General features: G+C 41.0%; 1 protein-coding gene across 2 annotated transcripts in view; it reads left to right on the plus strand.

Moving 5' to 3' along the window:
- Positions 1 to 17,871, plus strand: part of LOC104010791 (sucrase-isomaltase, intestinal) — a 57,842-nt gene that overhangs the window by 35,100 nt on the left and 4,871 nt on the right. The window contains exons 14-21 of one of the 2 annotated variants that reach the window (XM_087766357.1): positions 2,663 to 2,831; positions 3,369 to 3,485; positions 6,248 to 6,396; positions 9,351 to 9,439; positions 12,093 to 12,145; positions 13,853 to 13,983; positions 14,809 to 14,897; positions 15,260 to 15,309. In XM_087766357.1, coding sequence (XP_087622483.1) covers positions 2,663 to 2,831; positions 3,369 to 3,485; positions 6,248 to 6,396; positions 9,351 to 9,439; positions 12,093 to 12,145; positions 13,853 to 13,983; positions 14,809 to 14,897; positions 15,260 to 15,309 — 847 coding nt within the window. Of the gene's footprint in view, positions 1 to 2,662; positions 2,832 to 3,368; positions 3,486 to 6,247; positions 6,397 to 9,350; positions 9,440 to 12,088; positions 12,146 to 13,852; positions 13,984 to 14,808; positions 14,898 to 15,259; positions 15,310 to 17,871 lie in introns of both variants that reach the window. The other variant, XM_087766358.1, reaches the window with a different exon arrangement.

Genomic DNA, 17,871 nt, shown 5'->3' on the forward strand with positions numbered 1-17,871 from the left:
CTGTGAAGCTGGAGTGACAGCGGAAAGCTAGCTGTTGGATTAAATCAAATGGGCAAATCGTGCCTTTTCCAGCAGAGATTGAGCTAAAACATGGATACGTTTAATACCACCATGTAAGTGCCAAAGCAGGGGTCCTTGTGCTGACTTATTTCAATATTTAGCACTCATTTTCAGCAGTTGTATTGTGATAGCATCCAGAGGACATGGCTAAGTGAGCCTACTTATGGTATTGATGCCCTTGTATTTTATACACCAAGCCTGGGAAAGGGAAGCACTGGGTAAAAGCCAGAAGCAGTTTGCCAGCTCTTGTGGGCCTGGCTGAAGAGCAGTCCAGCTTTCGAGAGAAGGAGCAGAAAGCCCTTGAACCCTGGACTTTGCTGGCCACCCAGCCCAGCTAGGATGCATGGGACTTAGCACGGTTTTTGGGGCCCTACTCCCCAATCTCAGCAAAGGTCCTCCCACCACTGGTCTCTCCACTGGGATTTGTCCTCTGCACACTGGGGTCCATGTAACCATATACTGTCTTGGTAACACTGTTTGAATAGAGACTTTGGATTTGCCTATCTTCTTGAGCTGTTTTTTGAGTTTTATTCAGGCTCTGTGCCAGCAAAGCCAATTGCCTGAGACAAACCCTGTGAATTTAGCACATCTGCCCCAGCCCCTTCAGTGTGCACTCTGTCCCGGCTGCGCTAACCTGGACCAACGCTGTTGGGACGGTTACTGCTGCACGGCTCCTTGCAGCCTCCCCCAGGGCTGTGAACCTTCCCCGTTCCTGCAGTGTTTGCTTCCAGGGCTCCTTCCAAAAGAAACACATATTTTGCTCAGCCAAATGTAGAGTCCTTCAAGGCTGGGGAACAGCACCAAAAGCATAAGCAGAGGCCGGATTCGCTGCAAAGCTGGGGAAGTTCAGTGAAGAGTTTTTCATACATATTCATTTGGGTTTCTCAAACATTTCTTTTCAAAGCTGGTTATATACAATTTCTACATTCGCTCTTCACAAATAATATACTAAATTAAATTGCTGACAGGAATATTTAGCAAACGAGCATCAATTGTATGATATTGGCTAAAAATGAATGACAAGTTCATAATCATATAAAAAACAATTCTAAGAACTAATGCAGCCAGAGAATAGGAAATGTGTCATCTGACCCATGTCAAATGGCTTGAATTCGGATATGTGAACTAGCAGCAATCAGCTTATGCATAGCTTAACGCCAAGAGTTATTTGCACGTGATATTCTGTAAATAATTTCAATCAACAAATACATTTGACGACATTAGGACCTGTTTGGCAATGGTTCACAATAGATTGAAATTTGTTCAATAAATCACTTGTTGCAAATTGTTTATGCAGCTCTGGGTCATAGTTGAGTTGATCTGATGTTGCCTGCATTTTCAAATGGAGCCAAAGACTTGTGCTGCACAGACAGAGGAGAGGACTCATACTCAGGACATCTATGAAATGGCTCCAAAATGCCATTTATGCACATGAATGAATTTATGCCACAAAGCACATGAAGTCCTGTGCAGTTATTGGGCCCAGCAGTGCTCCTACAACCCAGAACCAACAGGTCCCGCGTGGTTCAAGAATTGCATCTCTTGCTGCATATGGCCCATAAGGTCAATATGTTTAGGCTTGCATAAAAGCTGTTGGGTTTTTTGCTTCAGAAACAAATGTTGAAGCATTTTAAAGGCTCTGTGCCATTACAGAGCCAATACCAAATATTGGCCATTACGAATATGGATGAAAGAGCTTTCGATCAAATCTCATTAAGGAAAGGGAGAAGGAGGTGGATGGTGAACACCATGATTAATATTTCACGCTAGGATTTCCCAGAGAAGTTGTGTTGCCCAAATCGTATTAAAGCAGAGCTGAATTTGAGTTCCTGCAATATATAATATTGCAATATATAATTACATACAGAGATTATCCTGTGTTGAAGAATTTTGTAACAGATTTGTTAATAAGGCATAATGAACTTCCTTGATTTTCTGGTGATGCAGCAAAATTATTTTCAAAAGGCAAGGAAAAATTCTTTACACCACTAATTCTGTAATGAAACTTCATATATCAAACAATGACAGGAAACCAGAGGAAATACTACAAAGATGGGGTGACATTTTAAATGATTACACTTTTGCTTTCTATATTGATTATTTCTTTCTTTAAGATGTTTAGATATTGTTTTGATTTTTTTTTTTTAATTTTAATTCCAGGATATTACAACTTCATTTGCCAAAACGAATCTCTAAATAAATCCTATATTGAAAAAAATACATATGATACTGGTTCTGAGGAACCTGTAGGACACTAAATTAAATGTACTAATACAGAAAGCAAATTATGTTTCAATTTTTCAGTTTGAGACAGTGTTGAGAATAAATTAAACACAAATTATTTTTTAGGAAGACTAAAAATACCTGAAATAAATTGTTTTGTGGATCAGATAGATATTAGATTTTTATTTTGGCCACTGCGTAAAACTTCGCGTTATTTGCAGTTTTGCAGCCACATTTTCATGTGACTCAGGACCACAACAACAATTGTTTCATGAATAACACCCATTCAGATAAAATTGTGCCTGAAAGCTCAGGTTGATCATATGACTCTTTTGGTTACCATTCTTATTTTTAATGGTCTTGTTGCATTTCTTCACAGTGTTGCCCAGCAGGCAACTGGAAAGAGAGCGTTTGTCTTGAGTCGGTCTACATTCGTTGGCAGTGGGAAGCATGGGGGTCACTGGCTGGGTGACAACTTCTCTCGATGGAAGGACATGCACCAGTCAATCATTGGAATCCTGGAATTCAACCTCTTTGGCATCCCCTACGTAAGTCCGGTGTCCTTCAGGCAGTTGCCGGCTCATACACAATATCACTTTAAATTAACTCGAATGTTTTCTGAAATAAGCTGCTTGAGATGGCCAGCAGTAACAGCCTTCACAGCATAAGGAACTGCAGATTAAAAAAAGCTAAATGTCATCAATCTTGGCTGGCTGAAGAGAAACAAAAATAGCACTGCTAGATTCAGATTAAATCACTGCATGCCATCCAAAACCGATCTCTTTATATTATATATTCTATCACTGAGGTCCCTCCATATATTTCTGGGTTTGCAAGCTAGGCTGAAGAATTTGTAGAATTATTGAAATACAGTCAGATCTTCCACAGTGATGTTAATGCTCTAGGAGCCAGTACAATCTCAGTTCTGGAAAAATTCGTATGATTATGGAGAATTCTTATAAAGTTATCAGAAATAGGTATCTCTTTCAAAAAATTATTTTTATTAACAAACTTCTGTAGTTTCTCATATTTGAGCCTCAGCCACAATCACAAACATTTACCCAATTATTTTATTTTTTCTTCAGATTGGTGCTGATATCTGTGGCTTTAACTACGACACTACCTACGAACTCTGCTTGCGCTGGATGCAGCTTGGCTCTTTCTATCCATTTTCCAGAAACCACAATGCAGAGGGAAATAACGTAAGTAAACAAAGTTACACAAAGCTGTAGTCTATGATTACAGTAACGACAATGGTGATTTGTATTACTTTCTCAGAAATTAACCTGCCATTCTCAGGGAAACTTGAGCGGCGGGTGAAAAGGAGTGCTGCACTGAGAGCAGGAATTACATGGTGAAGTGTAGATTTTTCTCATCCACAATGTAAAGACGACATAGAAACACTGAAAAATATGTAGTATCTAACCTCCAAAAGCCATGCAGAAATGTGTACCGTATACTTTGAATGACAGAAATGGTCTTCCCACACTGTTAGTAAGATTCATCCCCTCCATCTTTTACCTACTGAAGCTCAGGTTTTATTTAAGAGCCAGTGAGTGTCAGCACATCTTTATACTCCCTTGTTTACTTCAATTTTTGTTTCAGTACTTCTGTAACTATAATAGGTATTGCAGGAAGGGGAGAGAGGGCATTATACACCATCCTTGCTGTTTAAAAGCAAGTCTCAGACAAACACCACTGTTAAAAACTCCAGACAAACATGTGAGAACTCCAAGGAGAGCCAGTGATAGTGACAGTGTTGTCAGCCAAGAAGCAACAAGACTAAAAAAAGGCAATGAGCCCATAAGAAGGATGAAAAAGTGCAGCTTCAGTCTAGACCCATGCCCTGGTTTTGACTTATCATAAAGTCCTTTCAAGACTTGTCGCAGATAGAAAGAAGTATCAGGTTGTTTCTAACTATGACCAGTTTGAAGGTCTTGCAGCCTTTGTAAGTACACTGTGTTTATCTGCAACCATGACGAAATGGTTCTGCTAGTTCAATAAATGTCTTTTTTTTTTTTTTTTTTTTTTTCTTCTGTAAACTGATCCATGCAATGCTGGAGCTCAGGTTATTAGCTAACCTTCAGTTTTCTTTGAAGTTGTATCATCAAAATGTGGCAACATTTACACCCCCAGAAAGACCTCTGTCTCTGCATGGAATTATGATGGACGTTCAGCAACTGGGCAAATGCAGGAATAATAAGCTATAGTCCTGTCATTAAGAGGGTCAGAAATTACCCTGTAGATCCCTGAGATACGCTGAGATATTTCTCTCTAGGAGAACAAATGTCTGTGAGGTGTTAGCTACTGCTGTTGATAAATATTTTTTATTTACCTCTCCACTAAAATTAGAGGTACTTTATCTGTATATGCTTGCTTAGCCCTTCGAGCATGCAAACAGGGTCTGACCTGGGTGAGTGGGTATTAATCACATATGCACAATTTAATAAGCAGAAAAAGAGGAATGGGTCTACGTGACGGGAGCTGCAACTCAGTGTTGAGTGAATGACAGAAGTAACAGAAGACACATTTGCTTTTATTGGATTACTTAAATCCATTTAAAACACTGTGTTCACTGAAAGAAATGAACAAGGCATTTTGGGTGACTCAGCATCACCTAAGAAGTCTCACTGTTTTTTTGTGAACTCAGGCAATGTTTGTACAGTGTCAGAATACTGGTAAAAATATAGCGCAATTTTTGAAACAATAGATGGATGCTCTGGAGCTCAGAGCCAGCAGGGAATATTACCAGTGACTAATTCTGATGTAAACATAATAATGGAGAAATTTAACTCAAATATTGAATTTCATTAATATTAAGTTAGTGTTAAAATAAAATGTTAAATATCCACTTTGCCTAATCCATTGGGGATTTCAAATGGTTTAATTAATACTTTTCTTGTCTGAAAAGCACTAGATAATATAAAAAGCTTTGTTACTTCTGTACCTTTTATGTTTCATTATCCCTGGAATTCATCATACATTCTTCAATTTTAATGAGAAAACTGAGTATTATGGGAAATTTTTGTGAAGGAGGAAGAGAGCCATGTGACTCGTCAGCTGGCTCAGTTTAGCGCTGGAGAAGGTCGGACAGGAGGAATTAAAGGAGATGTAACTCTTTCCCATATCAGCACTGCCCCAGGCTTCGTGTGCCACATCCCATCACAGGGGAGAGTCAAGGTCGCCTTGAAGTAGATCAGAAGCAGCCAAGGAGCACAGACAGATTGCTTAAACCTGCCCTCTTGATGGTGGGACGCAGTATGCGTGCCCTCCCTCCCAGGAGAGCATCGCTGGCAGTGAGGAGGTGAGGGGCACTGCTGATGTGTGGTGTCCCCTCAGTTGGGGCATCCTAAAATGGCGGGCACAGGAGGAGAAATCAAGTTTCTTTGTACGGATGAAATGTTTTCCCCACCGCACACAGTGACTTCGGTCATTCCTGTTGGCTCCAGCAGGGCCCTGAATTTACTCTTACTTTTAAATAGATTTGCCTTTATGTTCTTGGCCAACATAATTATGCTTTTGCCTTTGTTTTGCAGATTATCAGTCTTCCCTTTTTCCTGTGTTTCACCTTCTCTGTCCCAGAGGGCTTGCATCTCCAGAATAAATTAATTTCTAGAGACAGGGTGTCGTTTCCCGAGCACAGGCATGAAACCCCAGCTTGCCTCCCATCATGAGGTTAGGGGCAGTTGCAGATGGCTCCCGTACACCGCGGTGGGGCCTGATCTCTCTGAACTCACTGGAATTTTTCAAGTTGAAAAATTTTATACAAATATTAGTTTGGTGATAATGGATGTTGTTCTTAATACATCTTCCAGTTTGCAAAACAGTGCTTTTTCTTATTTAAACATTCACTTTTGTAGCATTATGTCAGCCACTGCTCTCCTTAGGTTGCACACAAGTTCTCTGTTGAATTTGCAGTCCCTAGTTATAATGCTCAGTACAAATCAAAGCTTTTCCTTAACAGGAACAAGACCCAGCAGTGTTTGGAGAAGAGTTTGCCAAGATATCTCGTGCTACGCTTCGGATTAGATACTCACTGCTGCCATACTTATACACCTTGTTCTTCGAGTCTCATGTTCATGGAGGCACGGTGGTGCGGTCATTGATGCATGAGTGAGTTTGGAGTCTCTCTTTTTTTGTCATATTTTATTCACAAAAGTAGTTGAGCTTCTCTGTATAAACTAGTTGATATCTGTTTGAGAACAGTCACAGTAATATTACTGCATGCTCTCTTAAAAAGAACAGGTTTACAATGAAATCTAATCAAATGATATGCACAAAAATAACTCTTAATATATGCAATGGGTTTTCATTAAAATATAACCTATATTTGTTTCCAGCAAAAAAAACTAAGTAAGGAGAATTCTGAAAATTGCTTGTCTTAGGCAAATATGCAGTTCTTTTTTATTTTAAAAATAAGAATAACATGCCTGTATTTTCTGTATTTGAATGAAACCTGTGAAATCTGTATTCTGGTCCAGAACGCCAAGAAGGCCTCATACAGAGAAGTCTCCATTTTCCAATCATCCACAGCATTTGCATTTTCCAATTTAGCACCTGCATCTGCATGCTATGTATGAAACCCACATCTGTGTCCACAAATTGTACAGAGAAAACAGAGATAGAGATGTTTGAGTGTAGAAGCAGGTGCAAAACTGAGATTAATAAATACAGACTGAAAAACCCCTCAGAAAATGTGGCCTCAGATTTTTGGAACAACTCATTTTTTCTGTTTGGAAGAAGCAGGAATCAAAGTGAGGTTTAGTTTCCCTCTCAGCATCTTTTAATTAGCTTTTTACCTGCTTTCAGTAATTTTTCTACTTCAGAATGCTTTACACAAAGACTTAAGCAAAAAGAGTGCAAATAATACATATGAAAAGCTACTGCCCAAAGCTCTGACACAATTTAGTCTCATTGGTGCAGACTACATCCTGGACTGTTTAATGTTCTTTTTCCCTTTAGGTTAAAAACATTTTGGTTAAAGGGTAAGGCATTTTTTGCAAATTAAACTGAGATTACACTAAAGTGCAGACCATTTGAGTATGATAAGGATATGCACAAAACCTGTTTTGCCTACTCAGCGTAATGGCTAACTGACAAATTTTAAAAGCAGTATCCTTCTTCTTCCTACTTTGCTACCTTATTTAACTGGGTTACATTAAGGAGAAGTATTATAGGTACTCTTGTCTTACAAGGGGCTGTATGCTGTTTCAAGTATTTATTTTAGCTCTATTTCTGCTTAATGAGATTTGTGTTAATATTGGAAACGACCGAGTTCATTTTGGCATTAATATTAGCTAATCTCTGCTAATACAGAATTAGTTTAATGATGTTAAAGCTGCCTTTCTGACCATTCCCAGCATACTTGTACTCTATTTGAGCCACATTGACATTAGCAAATTTCCAAATTTGCCTTGATTTGAATTGTAGAGCACTCTCAGATGCACCAGCAGAGACTTTGGTCAGGTGAAACTGAGCCAAAAGGTGTGCTCCAACCATTGATGGGAGCTCAGTCAGGGGCCCAGGCTGGGATTACTAGGAAATAAAACCTCTAAAATGCATGTAGGGAGTGTAGGCATCAGGAGATCAGCACAAACTCTTTCACTACCCAGGTCCCATCCTAGTGGGCACATCACTTGCTAATGTTGCCATAGCTAGATCCTAAAATGGCTTAGAAGTATTTCTTACTATTAGTTAATTCTGGTTACTATTGTTACTTAGTGAGTATTTCTTACTATTTCTAATTAATACTCATTGTTTTAGTGGGTCTGCTCAAGTAGAGAAAGTGACCCAAGTGCTAACAAGAGGAGAAATGTGGGTTTTAGAGAAAGAGAGGACTGAAACAGAATTTTCGATGTATGGATGATGGAACTTTACATCAAACCTTTCCCTTACTTGTAACAAATACAAAGGGGAGCTAAAAAATTTCACTGTTTTTTCAGCTGGAGCTGTTACGAGTTCACAAGCCTCACAGTGAAACCAACTCTGCCTGGGCAGGGAGTCTCCGAGCAATAGCTGTTTCATGTGGTCGTTTCAGGTGTTTCATTTCATTTCAAATATTTAGGTGCTCATTTCAAATAACAAACAAGAACAACATCCTAGTAGACTCCTATAAGCGTTTTAGGTGCCTCTGAGGCTTTCACTCAGCGAAACCGAGGTGCCAGTAGCTCAGCTGTCCAAAAAGACCAGGGGGTGGTAATCCATTGCTCGAAGGGAAAGCTCTGCTTGGTGGCTAAACAGGGGAAAAACAAGACACAAGAGAGGCCAACATCTAACCATAGGAAGCATGTAGGTGGAATTAAGCACCTTTCATAGATCACAGATTGGCTTAGTGGCTTATATTTTCAAAATGGGAAAGCTCATTTGTTTGCTGAATTTGTGCTTGTGGTTGCTATAATTGCAAAAGAAAATAGTGCTGAGTTAGATGGTGAGATGCTTGTTTCCACGTGCAAATTATTTCAACTTATCTTTTGTCATAATTTCTTGATCAGCTTTTTCTTCTGAAATCTCCCACAACAAAGTATATTGAGTCAGTATTATGATTTTATTACAGTGAAATTAAAAATACAGAGATGCTATTGAGATGACAAGAAAAACTGGTTTATATTTCAAAAACTTTAAGGCAAGGTAATTCATCAAAAACCACACTCCACTTTGAATATTTACAAAGCATTATGTCAAAATGCAATAATGACCAAGATTAAGGTCTCCAAAAGAACTACTGTTTTGGACAGAAAAAGAAACTCTGAATAAATTGAGGTTTCTTTCAGGCAGAGCCTGAGGCATGCCTTCAAGAACATTTTTTTCTGAGTTCCATGTACTCCCCTAAACTTGCAGTATTTTAGAAATCCGAACACCTAATAGATGTCTTTTTATTGCCAACATGGTTTTGCTCTTTTGGGGTAATTTCTGTAAGTCTGGGCTGGGTGCAGTAGATGCTATGACCTGAGCAGGCAGGGTGTCAGAACAGGACAGACACTGAGCCACTCTGCTCCAGCCAGTGTACAACAGAATATATGTTCTGTAAAAATGTGAATTAACATTGCCTATCTCACTTTCAACACTAGATTTACCTCTGATCAGCAGACTCATGGAATAGATACCGCCTTCCTTTGGGGACCTGCTTTTATGATTGCGCCCGTTCTTCAAGAGGCAAGTACTGTAATTAAAAAATGCCATCATACTGGAATCAAAAAAATGAACTGCACTTAGGGCATTGGATGACATTCAGGGCATGTTTGCTCATATCCACCCATTTCTTCCCTCCACTGTCAAAGCTTGCAGAACACATTTGTGAGCATCACAGACAGTACAGGCCTGCCCAGTGCTTGAAGTGGGAGGATGAAAGTGAGGGCATGGCATTTCCCTGCTACTCCAAGCGCCTAATGGATGTAAACAGGCTGGATGCTGCCCCTTGCGTGCTCCTGTTATTGTGCTGACAGCTCCCTCCAAGGACACACACAGAGCAGTAATTGTCAAGCTAGGAAGAAACACGCAGATATTAAACCAAACTAGTTTCCATGTTAGCACTCACCCACAGTGTTTTGGAACTGTGGCATCTCAAGGGCTGTGCTAGGAGTTTCCCAGCATCACAGGCAAACACAGTCATTACGGAAATGGTAATGACAATGTCAGCTGCTAATATGACAGGCTTTTAAAAGCAGCATTTTCCTATGGCTGTGGTGGGCATGGCACTGGCATCAGGGCTGTCATTGCTTGGCTGGAGCAAGGGTGGGTTTCTCTACTTGCCCCACCACTGACTGCTGGCAGCACCAGAAAGGTATATCTGCGCAGAGCTAAATATCTGCAGGTGATGTATCCTAGAGCTGTTTGCGATCAGCATGCTGCCAGAATAGCCGATACATTTTCTAGATGTTGCTGACGATCAAACATATAAACAGGCCACTGTTAGTCACCTTTTTTATCCAGCCCTTGTGCCTCTGTGAATTTAAAAGGAAATTCTTATTCCTGCATCTAAAACCATTCTGACTCCACCAAGGCACTTCATTCGTCAGTCTTTCATCTTCAGACTCCCCCAGGTTTCTAATAGCTGATGACTAACATGGAGATTTCACGGGGTCTCAGACCAGCGAGATGATGAGAGACATGAGACAAACCTTCCCACGAAGAGAGAGTGACAAGCCAGGGGTGGCTCTCTGCAAAGAAGTGAATGAAAGGGAACAATATAAGGATGTATAAAATGACAGGGGGTCTAGATAAGGGGTTCCTAATGTTTTTAGGGGGACTGCAGCACAAAAGGAAGGCCGGGTTCCTGTGGCCTGATGGGGGAAGAAGAGCTTTGGAGGCAACATGTTGCTGGGTCTTGCAGTGGGAGAGTGGTGTCAGCCAGGGCTTGTGCCAGCTAGCAGGGCAGGGGCAGAGGTGAGTCCCTCACCATGGCACTGCAGGCCAGCAGTGACTGTGTCAAACTGCAGCATGGCACCTGCTTGTCTAGAGAAGATGGGTCAGGGACAGCTTCCCCTTCGCTCCTTGAGTCCTAGGGTGTGAGCAAGCGAGACATCCATCAAAACTAGAATGGGGAACTGCCTTACACACTGGCTTGTCACATAGGGAGTCATGAAGGCAAGGCTCACCACGATTCAGATGGTGGTTACACACTTCTGTGCAGACCAGAATATCCAGGGTTGTCATAATAATGCAGAGAAAATATGGAGAGAGGGGCATCTTGACTTTATAGGGTTTTTCCTTCAAGTTTTCAAGGTGCTTTATAGATTAAGCCAACCTTTAGTTGTTAAACAGCTAGTATGATCTAAACAGACAGAGCAAACTAGCCCAACCTTACTGCAGCACTAGGACACTTTGCCTGAAATACCTAGCGCTGCCCGCTGTGGGAGACAGGCTGCAGGACAAGACAAACTTCCAGTTTAGCAATTCTTGTATTCTAATGTGAGATTTGCATACTTTAATAAATCCGTTATTTCTTATTCTTCCTACTTGTTTTTTTATATATGTATATATAAAATCCCTAAAAGGTGAAATGGTAACTTTACTTTAACTTTTCTCCTCCACCTTTACTTTCTGTGCTCCACCTGCTCCCTGGGGTAAACTGTAACTCTGCAAAGGGGCAGACATCTATGTTGAGAATCAAAATTAATCTGTTTGTGAGAATAAGCAACTCGGAACAAAAAAGGAAGTATGTTTTGATTCCAACTTTTCCTGGAGTTATTAATTCAAAGTACCTTTAGCATGATTTCATCTCTGCAGCAATATGATACAACACATGCTGCAAAATGAAGTACAACAATTGTGCAATTAGCAGGACATTATTTATTATTATTTATCTGCAACTTTAAATTGTTGCCAGGAAGACAACATTCTGTGTATCCTCCTTGCCAGATCTTACTCTCTGCCTGTTTCTGCAACAGGAACGGTGCAAGAGGCACTGAGCAGTGGTGTCCCCCCACTCCATCATCAGACGTGAAGTCCTGCCTTGCAAAGGCTGCTGTAGACCTCACTGGGATTGCTCAGATGTTAGAGGACTGAGCCTAGGCCAGTTACATTTGCAAGACACAGAGCTATGTGCTAGACCAAAATAATCATATAACATTGATTCATCCCATGGAACCGCAGTAAAACTCCCCAAATAGGATAGGCTCGTCTGTTTAACATTATAGATTAGCCAGCACTAGTCCACTGCTATGATAATAACTCAGCCATAATATCCAAGATTTGATGTTATTAGAATATTCAGCATACATCTCTCCATGCGCAAATATAATAAAGCTAATGTAATATCAGAAATGCAGAAAGAAAAAAGACTTTAATCACTTTATAACAATTACAGGGAGCAAGATCTGTGGATGTATACTTCCCTGAAGCACCATGGTTTGACTACTACACCGTATGTATTTTTAAGATTCAATTTCTTATATTTTTTACATAATTTAAAATGGTACAATTCCAGCAAAATAACTTTTAGCAATGTTCAGCAGTATTTTTACCTCAGCATCTGTGTTGAAGAAAACTAGAGCACAAAAAGTCTACACCAGGCTAGCTGGGAGAGTAAATTGCACAGCTTTCAGTACCATTTTATTTTCTATTTTCGGTTTGTAAAGCTCTAAGACACAGAGAACTGAATTTTCAAGAGCAGCCTAGAAATTCATGAAACTGTCAAGATTTCTTTCTTTCCCCCCATTATTGCATATTTTAATTCTTGTACTGATACACTTCCCTGCATGGAAACAGAGACAGAAACCTAAGTCGTACTCCTGAGAACATGCTGCAAACCATTTTGTGCATGCAGTTTTGCACACGCATCACTTTTGACAGAAGGCATATTTGGAGAGGAGGGTGAGGCTTCCCTCTGAAAGATGCTTCCAAGAGATGCAGAACAATCTGCTCTGTGGAAAATGCCAGCCTCTTGTAGTTTCAGGGACTACAAGTTTTGCCCTTTCGAACACCATCCCCAGTACTGCATTTCCAAAAATGCTCAGTTTCAACCTAACTACACGCTGCTGCAATCTGCAGGATAAGACCAGTGTTGGCTTCAGCAGGAGTAGTTAGGCTGATGCTAAGAGCTTTCGGAAATGTGAGCCCAGGAGCATCAGGCTGTTGTTAACTACCCTAAGTGATGCTGGCAGAGGAGCGGGCAGGACAGAAATGCTCTCAGAGGAAATTCAGACTTATTTTTCAAGAAGTTTGGTCATTTTCAGCATTTGGCTAGTGTCCTCAGATGGACATTCATCCAACTCTTTCCCTTTTCTCTTTTCATAAGACCGTGGTGCCCCAAGGTCAAGCATTTTGTTCAGCCCTCCTTGCTGTGGTTTCCTCTGAGCCCCCCTTGCTGGGCTGGGTGTGGGGACAGCAGCCCCGGTGTCCCTTGCCCTGCCTATGGGGCATGCCCCCAGCATTAGCAAAGCTCAGCTCCTAGTATTTGGCACGTACTCGCCACTTCCCACAAACCAAGGTTGGGTACTTACCGTAAGTTATAATTACCATTTACAGAGGGCAAGAGCAAAGCCTTCCTGTTATCTACTCTGTATGTAAGCCTTGCCTACACCAGGTTTTGAGGCATTAAACCAGGAAGGAATAATGCAGATAACTTATGCTAGTTGTCTACACATATACAATTTTCACTCATTGAATGCTGTAATTACTTTTTGGAAGGGGAAGACTTGTCCTTAAAAGAGAAGAAAATCTACAGTTTACGGTCCCAAATGATTATGAATCACTTACCTTAAACTGAAATGTGACAGGCTCTATATGCATAAAAAGAAGAAGCAAAAGTTTCTTTTGCTTTTTGCTCAGTGTCTTGATGAGGGTTTTTTTCACAGCATATGGAATAATGATATCATTTTTAAAGATGATTTGCTGTCTTTCATTCATGATGCTTGTATCTCATGCATATGCATAACTGCAGGGGCTAGATCCTCTTCCATGTTAAAAAAAGGAACTGGAATAATACCCCTGAAATCTGCTTTTCTGTTTGCATTTTCACTGATGTAATTGAGATGAAAATGTACCCCTTGGTCTCTTTGTCAGTGGTGTATGGTCACAATGTATAGTGCCTGGATTTGAGTTCTTTTAACTGCATTCATTTTTGCGGTAGGGTACTAAACTGTCAAATACCTGGAGAAAGAACTATGTCACTGTGGCTGCTCCATTGACCAAGATCCCTCTGTTCATCCGTGGAGGCTACATCCTGCCAGAACAGGCACCAGCCACGACCACTACTAAGAGGTAACGTCATCTATGTCCATCACCAAACAACCACAGTGCAGGTCAGACCCACAGAGAGCCAAAAAAGCAATCAAAAGACAGTGCAGAAGAGAGGCTATCTGCAGCTCTCAGCTGCCATCCCAGGCGATAAACACAGTATTTTTATCCCACTATCCGTTCCATTGCATTAGGAGAAGTCACCCCAGAGATGACTCATGTCACAGTTTGCACAGCTGAAACCTACTCCTGGCTCTGTGGTTATGCTTGGAAAAGCTTTTGCACCTCTTACTGCCACACTGACCTGCTGCCAGTCATTCAAAGTAAACATATTGAAGGGGAAAATGCAAAACTCTTCTCCTTGGATGTATTTATCCAATGCCATGGGCAAGGTAGAAAAGCTCAAATCTCTTTTGAGGAAAATTATTTCCCCACACCAGTGGGTAATACACTGGCCTCACATCTGAACCATGTTCAGAAGCTAATGTGAGTAGTGAAGGAAGGGACCAGCACTGTGCAGGAACCAAACCAGACCATAGTAAGGTAGCACTGGTGACCAGTTGCGTCCCAGACTGCCCAATTATCATACATTAAGGCCACTAAAGAAGGGGAAACTTGTCCACACGAGCACTCAAAAAGTGAGAATTTTACACTTCAGTGGGACAAGGCAAGGTAAAATTTTCATCTTCATTTCAGGAGCCATTTTGGTGAGCATGGTTGTCATTCTTCTGTCATGGCCTTTTTTGTAACCTTAAAATTGCAGTTAATTGTGTTCAGAAGTTTTTGCTAAATAACTTGAGACAGTGCATGTGAGTTTGTACTGACACTTCTCAACGTGTTTGTCAACAGCCGTCTGAATCCATTTGGGCTCATTATCGCCCTGGATGAACAAGGAGAAGCTTCTGGGTCTCTCTTCTGGGATGATGGTGACTCCATCGGTAAGCCTGGTCCCGCACTGTGAAGCAGTGTCTGTATACAGGGCTCTCCTCAGGCCACCTTTTCAGTGGTATAATGGCACTGACTCCTGCTAGAAATAGCTGGAGAACTGACCCTAATTTGAATGTTACAGAGGTGAAAAGCTGAGTGCAGCATTTTGATGTGAGAAAGGTGCGACACTGGGAACAGCTGGTCTGCTAGATAGTCATGTCGCGTTCCCCTGAGACCACCCTAAGATGACTAGAGAAAGACATTAAATAATCCACCCAGTCTGACGTTAGCCACTCGCTACAATTAATGTGAACTGGGTATGGATTTTGCTCCCTGTTTTGATACCAGTCCTTCTTGTTCTGTGTTTTGACAGATACTATTGAAAAAGAGAACTACTTCTTGGCTAAATATACATACAGCAAAGTAAGTAGCAGCATACAAGATACCTACATACATACAGGTCGCTGTATTTTAGTGTAGCTATCGTAAGGTGCTGATGTCTAACTCTTCCCTCGAAAGCTTTTTTCTTATAGCTCAGCCTTTAAACCTGGTAAGCTACCTAATGCTTTCATTTACAGACAGCTACAAAATAATCCAACTATGACTTGGGGGTGTTTGTTGATGAGAAGCTGGAAATGACCGGGCAATGTGCACTTGGAGCCCAGAAAGCCAATTGTATCCTGGGCTGCATCAAAAGAAGCGTGGCCAGCAGGTCCAGGGAGGTGATTCTGTCCCTCTACTCCACTCTCGTGAGACCCCACCTGGAGTACTGCATTCAGCTCTGGGGCCCCCAACATAAGAAGGACCTGGACCTGTTGGAGTGAGTCCAGAGGAGGGCCACGAAGAAGATCAGAGGGCTGGAGCACCTCTCCTATGAAGACAGGCTGAGAGAGTTGGGGTTGTTCAGCCTGGAGAAGAGAAGGCTCCAGGGAGACATTATAGAAGCCTTCCAGTACCTGAAGGGGGCCTACAAGAAAGCTGGAGAGGGACTTTTACAAGGGCATGTAGTGATAAAACAAGGGGTAATGGCTTTAAAGTGGACGAGGGTAGATTAAGATTAGATATAAGGAAGAAATTCTTTACTATGAGGCTGGTGAGGCCCTGGAGCAAGTTGCCCAGAGAAATTGTGGATGCCCCATCCCCGGAAGCATTCAGGGCCAGGCTGGATGGGGCTTTGAGCAACCTTGTCTAGTGGAAGGTGTCCTTGCCCATGGCAAGGGGGGTGGAACCATTCCATGATTCTGTGATGCTGCAGTTTTGTGTTTGCTTCATTGAGTATCATAGCGACACATCATTAATGTCCCCGTTGTGATGTGAATCTGAAAATCCACTTTTTCAGCTTAGATTTTTATCTTTTTTCTGAATCACTGCTTCTGGGGATGAGGGACCTTTTCCTTGTGTTCCTTCCTGTGAACACTTTCAGTCTGACAGGTGGGGGAAGGCTATGTTCCTCTCTTCAGGATATCCCAGCAACTTTTTAACTTTGATCACTTGAAGCTTGCATTTTGTGGCCTAGAGAATTTCGTAGTCTCACTTCTTTAGCTTGCGTTTCCTTGTCTGACAGCACAGAGATTGCTCCCATGGCCAGTCTCCTGCGGAGCGATTCAGCACGCTACCAGCAACCCACTGTGCAGATCAGATGCTCCATGCAGCAAAGAAATAGATTAGCCCAGGGTCAGTGCACTAATGCCTTTCACACAGCGCTCGCTTCTGTGCAAACATGTCCTGAGGAAGCTCAACAGAAAAACCCAACAGTCTAGGCTTCAGCTGAGAAAAATATGATAAAATAAATCTACTAGAAGCTCATTAAGTATATGATAGTAAGTTGTGGGAGTTATTGTAAAAAAACTAACCTGCTTCAGCAATCTACACAGATCATATTTTATCTACAATTCCAGTGTTTGGTAAGAAATAGGATAGTGCATGTACACTGTGGCATGGTTTTCATGTCGTGTATTCCTAAAAGCCCCAAAGTAGTCTACAGAGAATATTCAAAAGAATAAAATTGTGTTAACCTTTATTGTGATATTGCTCTTAGAATGTATGTCTTCCAGGACTGAGAGCAAGCCAGAGTAAACTGATGGGTTTTATGATGTAGTCTTGTATATTCGTGAGATATTTTCCTGGAACTAATACCACGTGTCTAGATTTTAAATTTAATTTTTAATTTATTTTCATCTTGATTTACCAAGAAAAAAAATTTTCTTCTTCTTCAAAAAAAGGATATTTCAATGGCAAAAAGGAAGAAAAATCACTTCAGCTTTCTGTAGTAATTTATTGCAGGAAGGCTACAGAAAAACAATATCCAGTTTTATATTAAATTCTGATCTGTGCAAATTAGATTGTTGATTCACTGGCACTTCCATTTCTCATTGCCTATATTTGACTTCTGCCTGTAAATCCATGACTGAAGTCCCTATCTGCATTCCAATAATCTCTAATGTTGATTTTTTATTATGTGTTTATAAAGAAAAAATCCATCTCAAATAGCAAATTGTAGAGGTATGAGAAATGTATGAAAATCTAGGTATTTGTTGCACATTTCTATATTCTTAAGAAATTGTGGATGAATAATTTAATCACACCTAGTTTTAGGAGAACACACCAATTTTTGTCCCTAAGAGATTTACTGATAAGATCTGACATCATAGCATTTACTCTGAACCCAGCACAGTGTGTTGTGCAGGTAACAGCTGCAGGATTAGACCCTCTCATTTATATTTTCATTTAAACAACCCAGAAGTACACAGGAGAATTCAAGACTAGTGCAGGCACTTAAGTCACAGAGAACAATTCAAGCTGTCTGCTCTCGGGTACTGTCTCACTGCGGTCGGTATTTTAATTCACTTGACACTTCCATTCCGACACGCGTAATGGCTAAGTGACCTAAGACAAAGTGCCCCAAGGCAAAGTGCCCCATATATTAAGCCTACCAGTCTAGAAAAATACGTAAGCCAGATGTATAAGATCCGCTGTACTTCAGGG

This window comes from Nipponia nippon, unplaced genomic scaffold, assembly GCF_047370975.1.
Source record: "Nipponia nippon isolate SJK-2023a ecotype South Korea unplaced genomic scaffold, ASM4737097v1 scaffold_3, whole genome shotgun sequence".
In the NCBI taxonomy this organism is placed as follows: Eukaryota; Metazoa; Chordata; class Aves; order Pelecaniformes; family Threskiornithidae; genus Nipponia; species Nipponia nippon.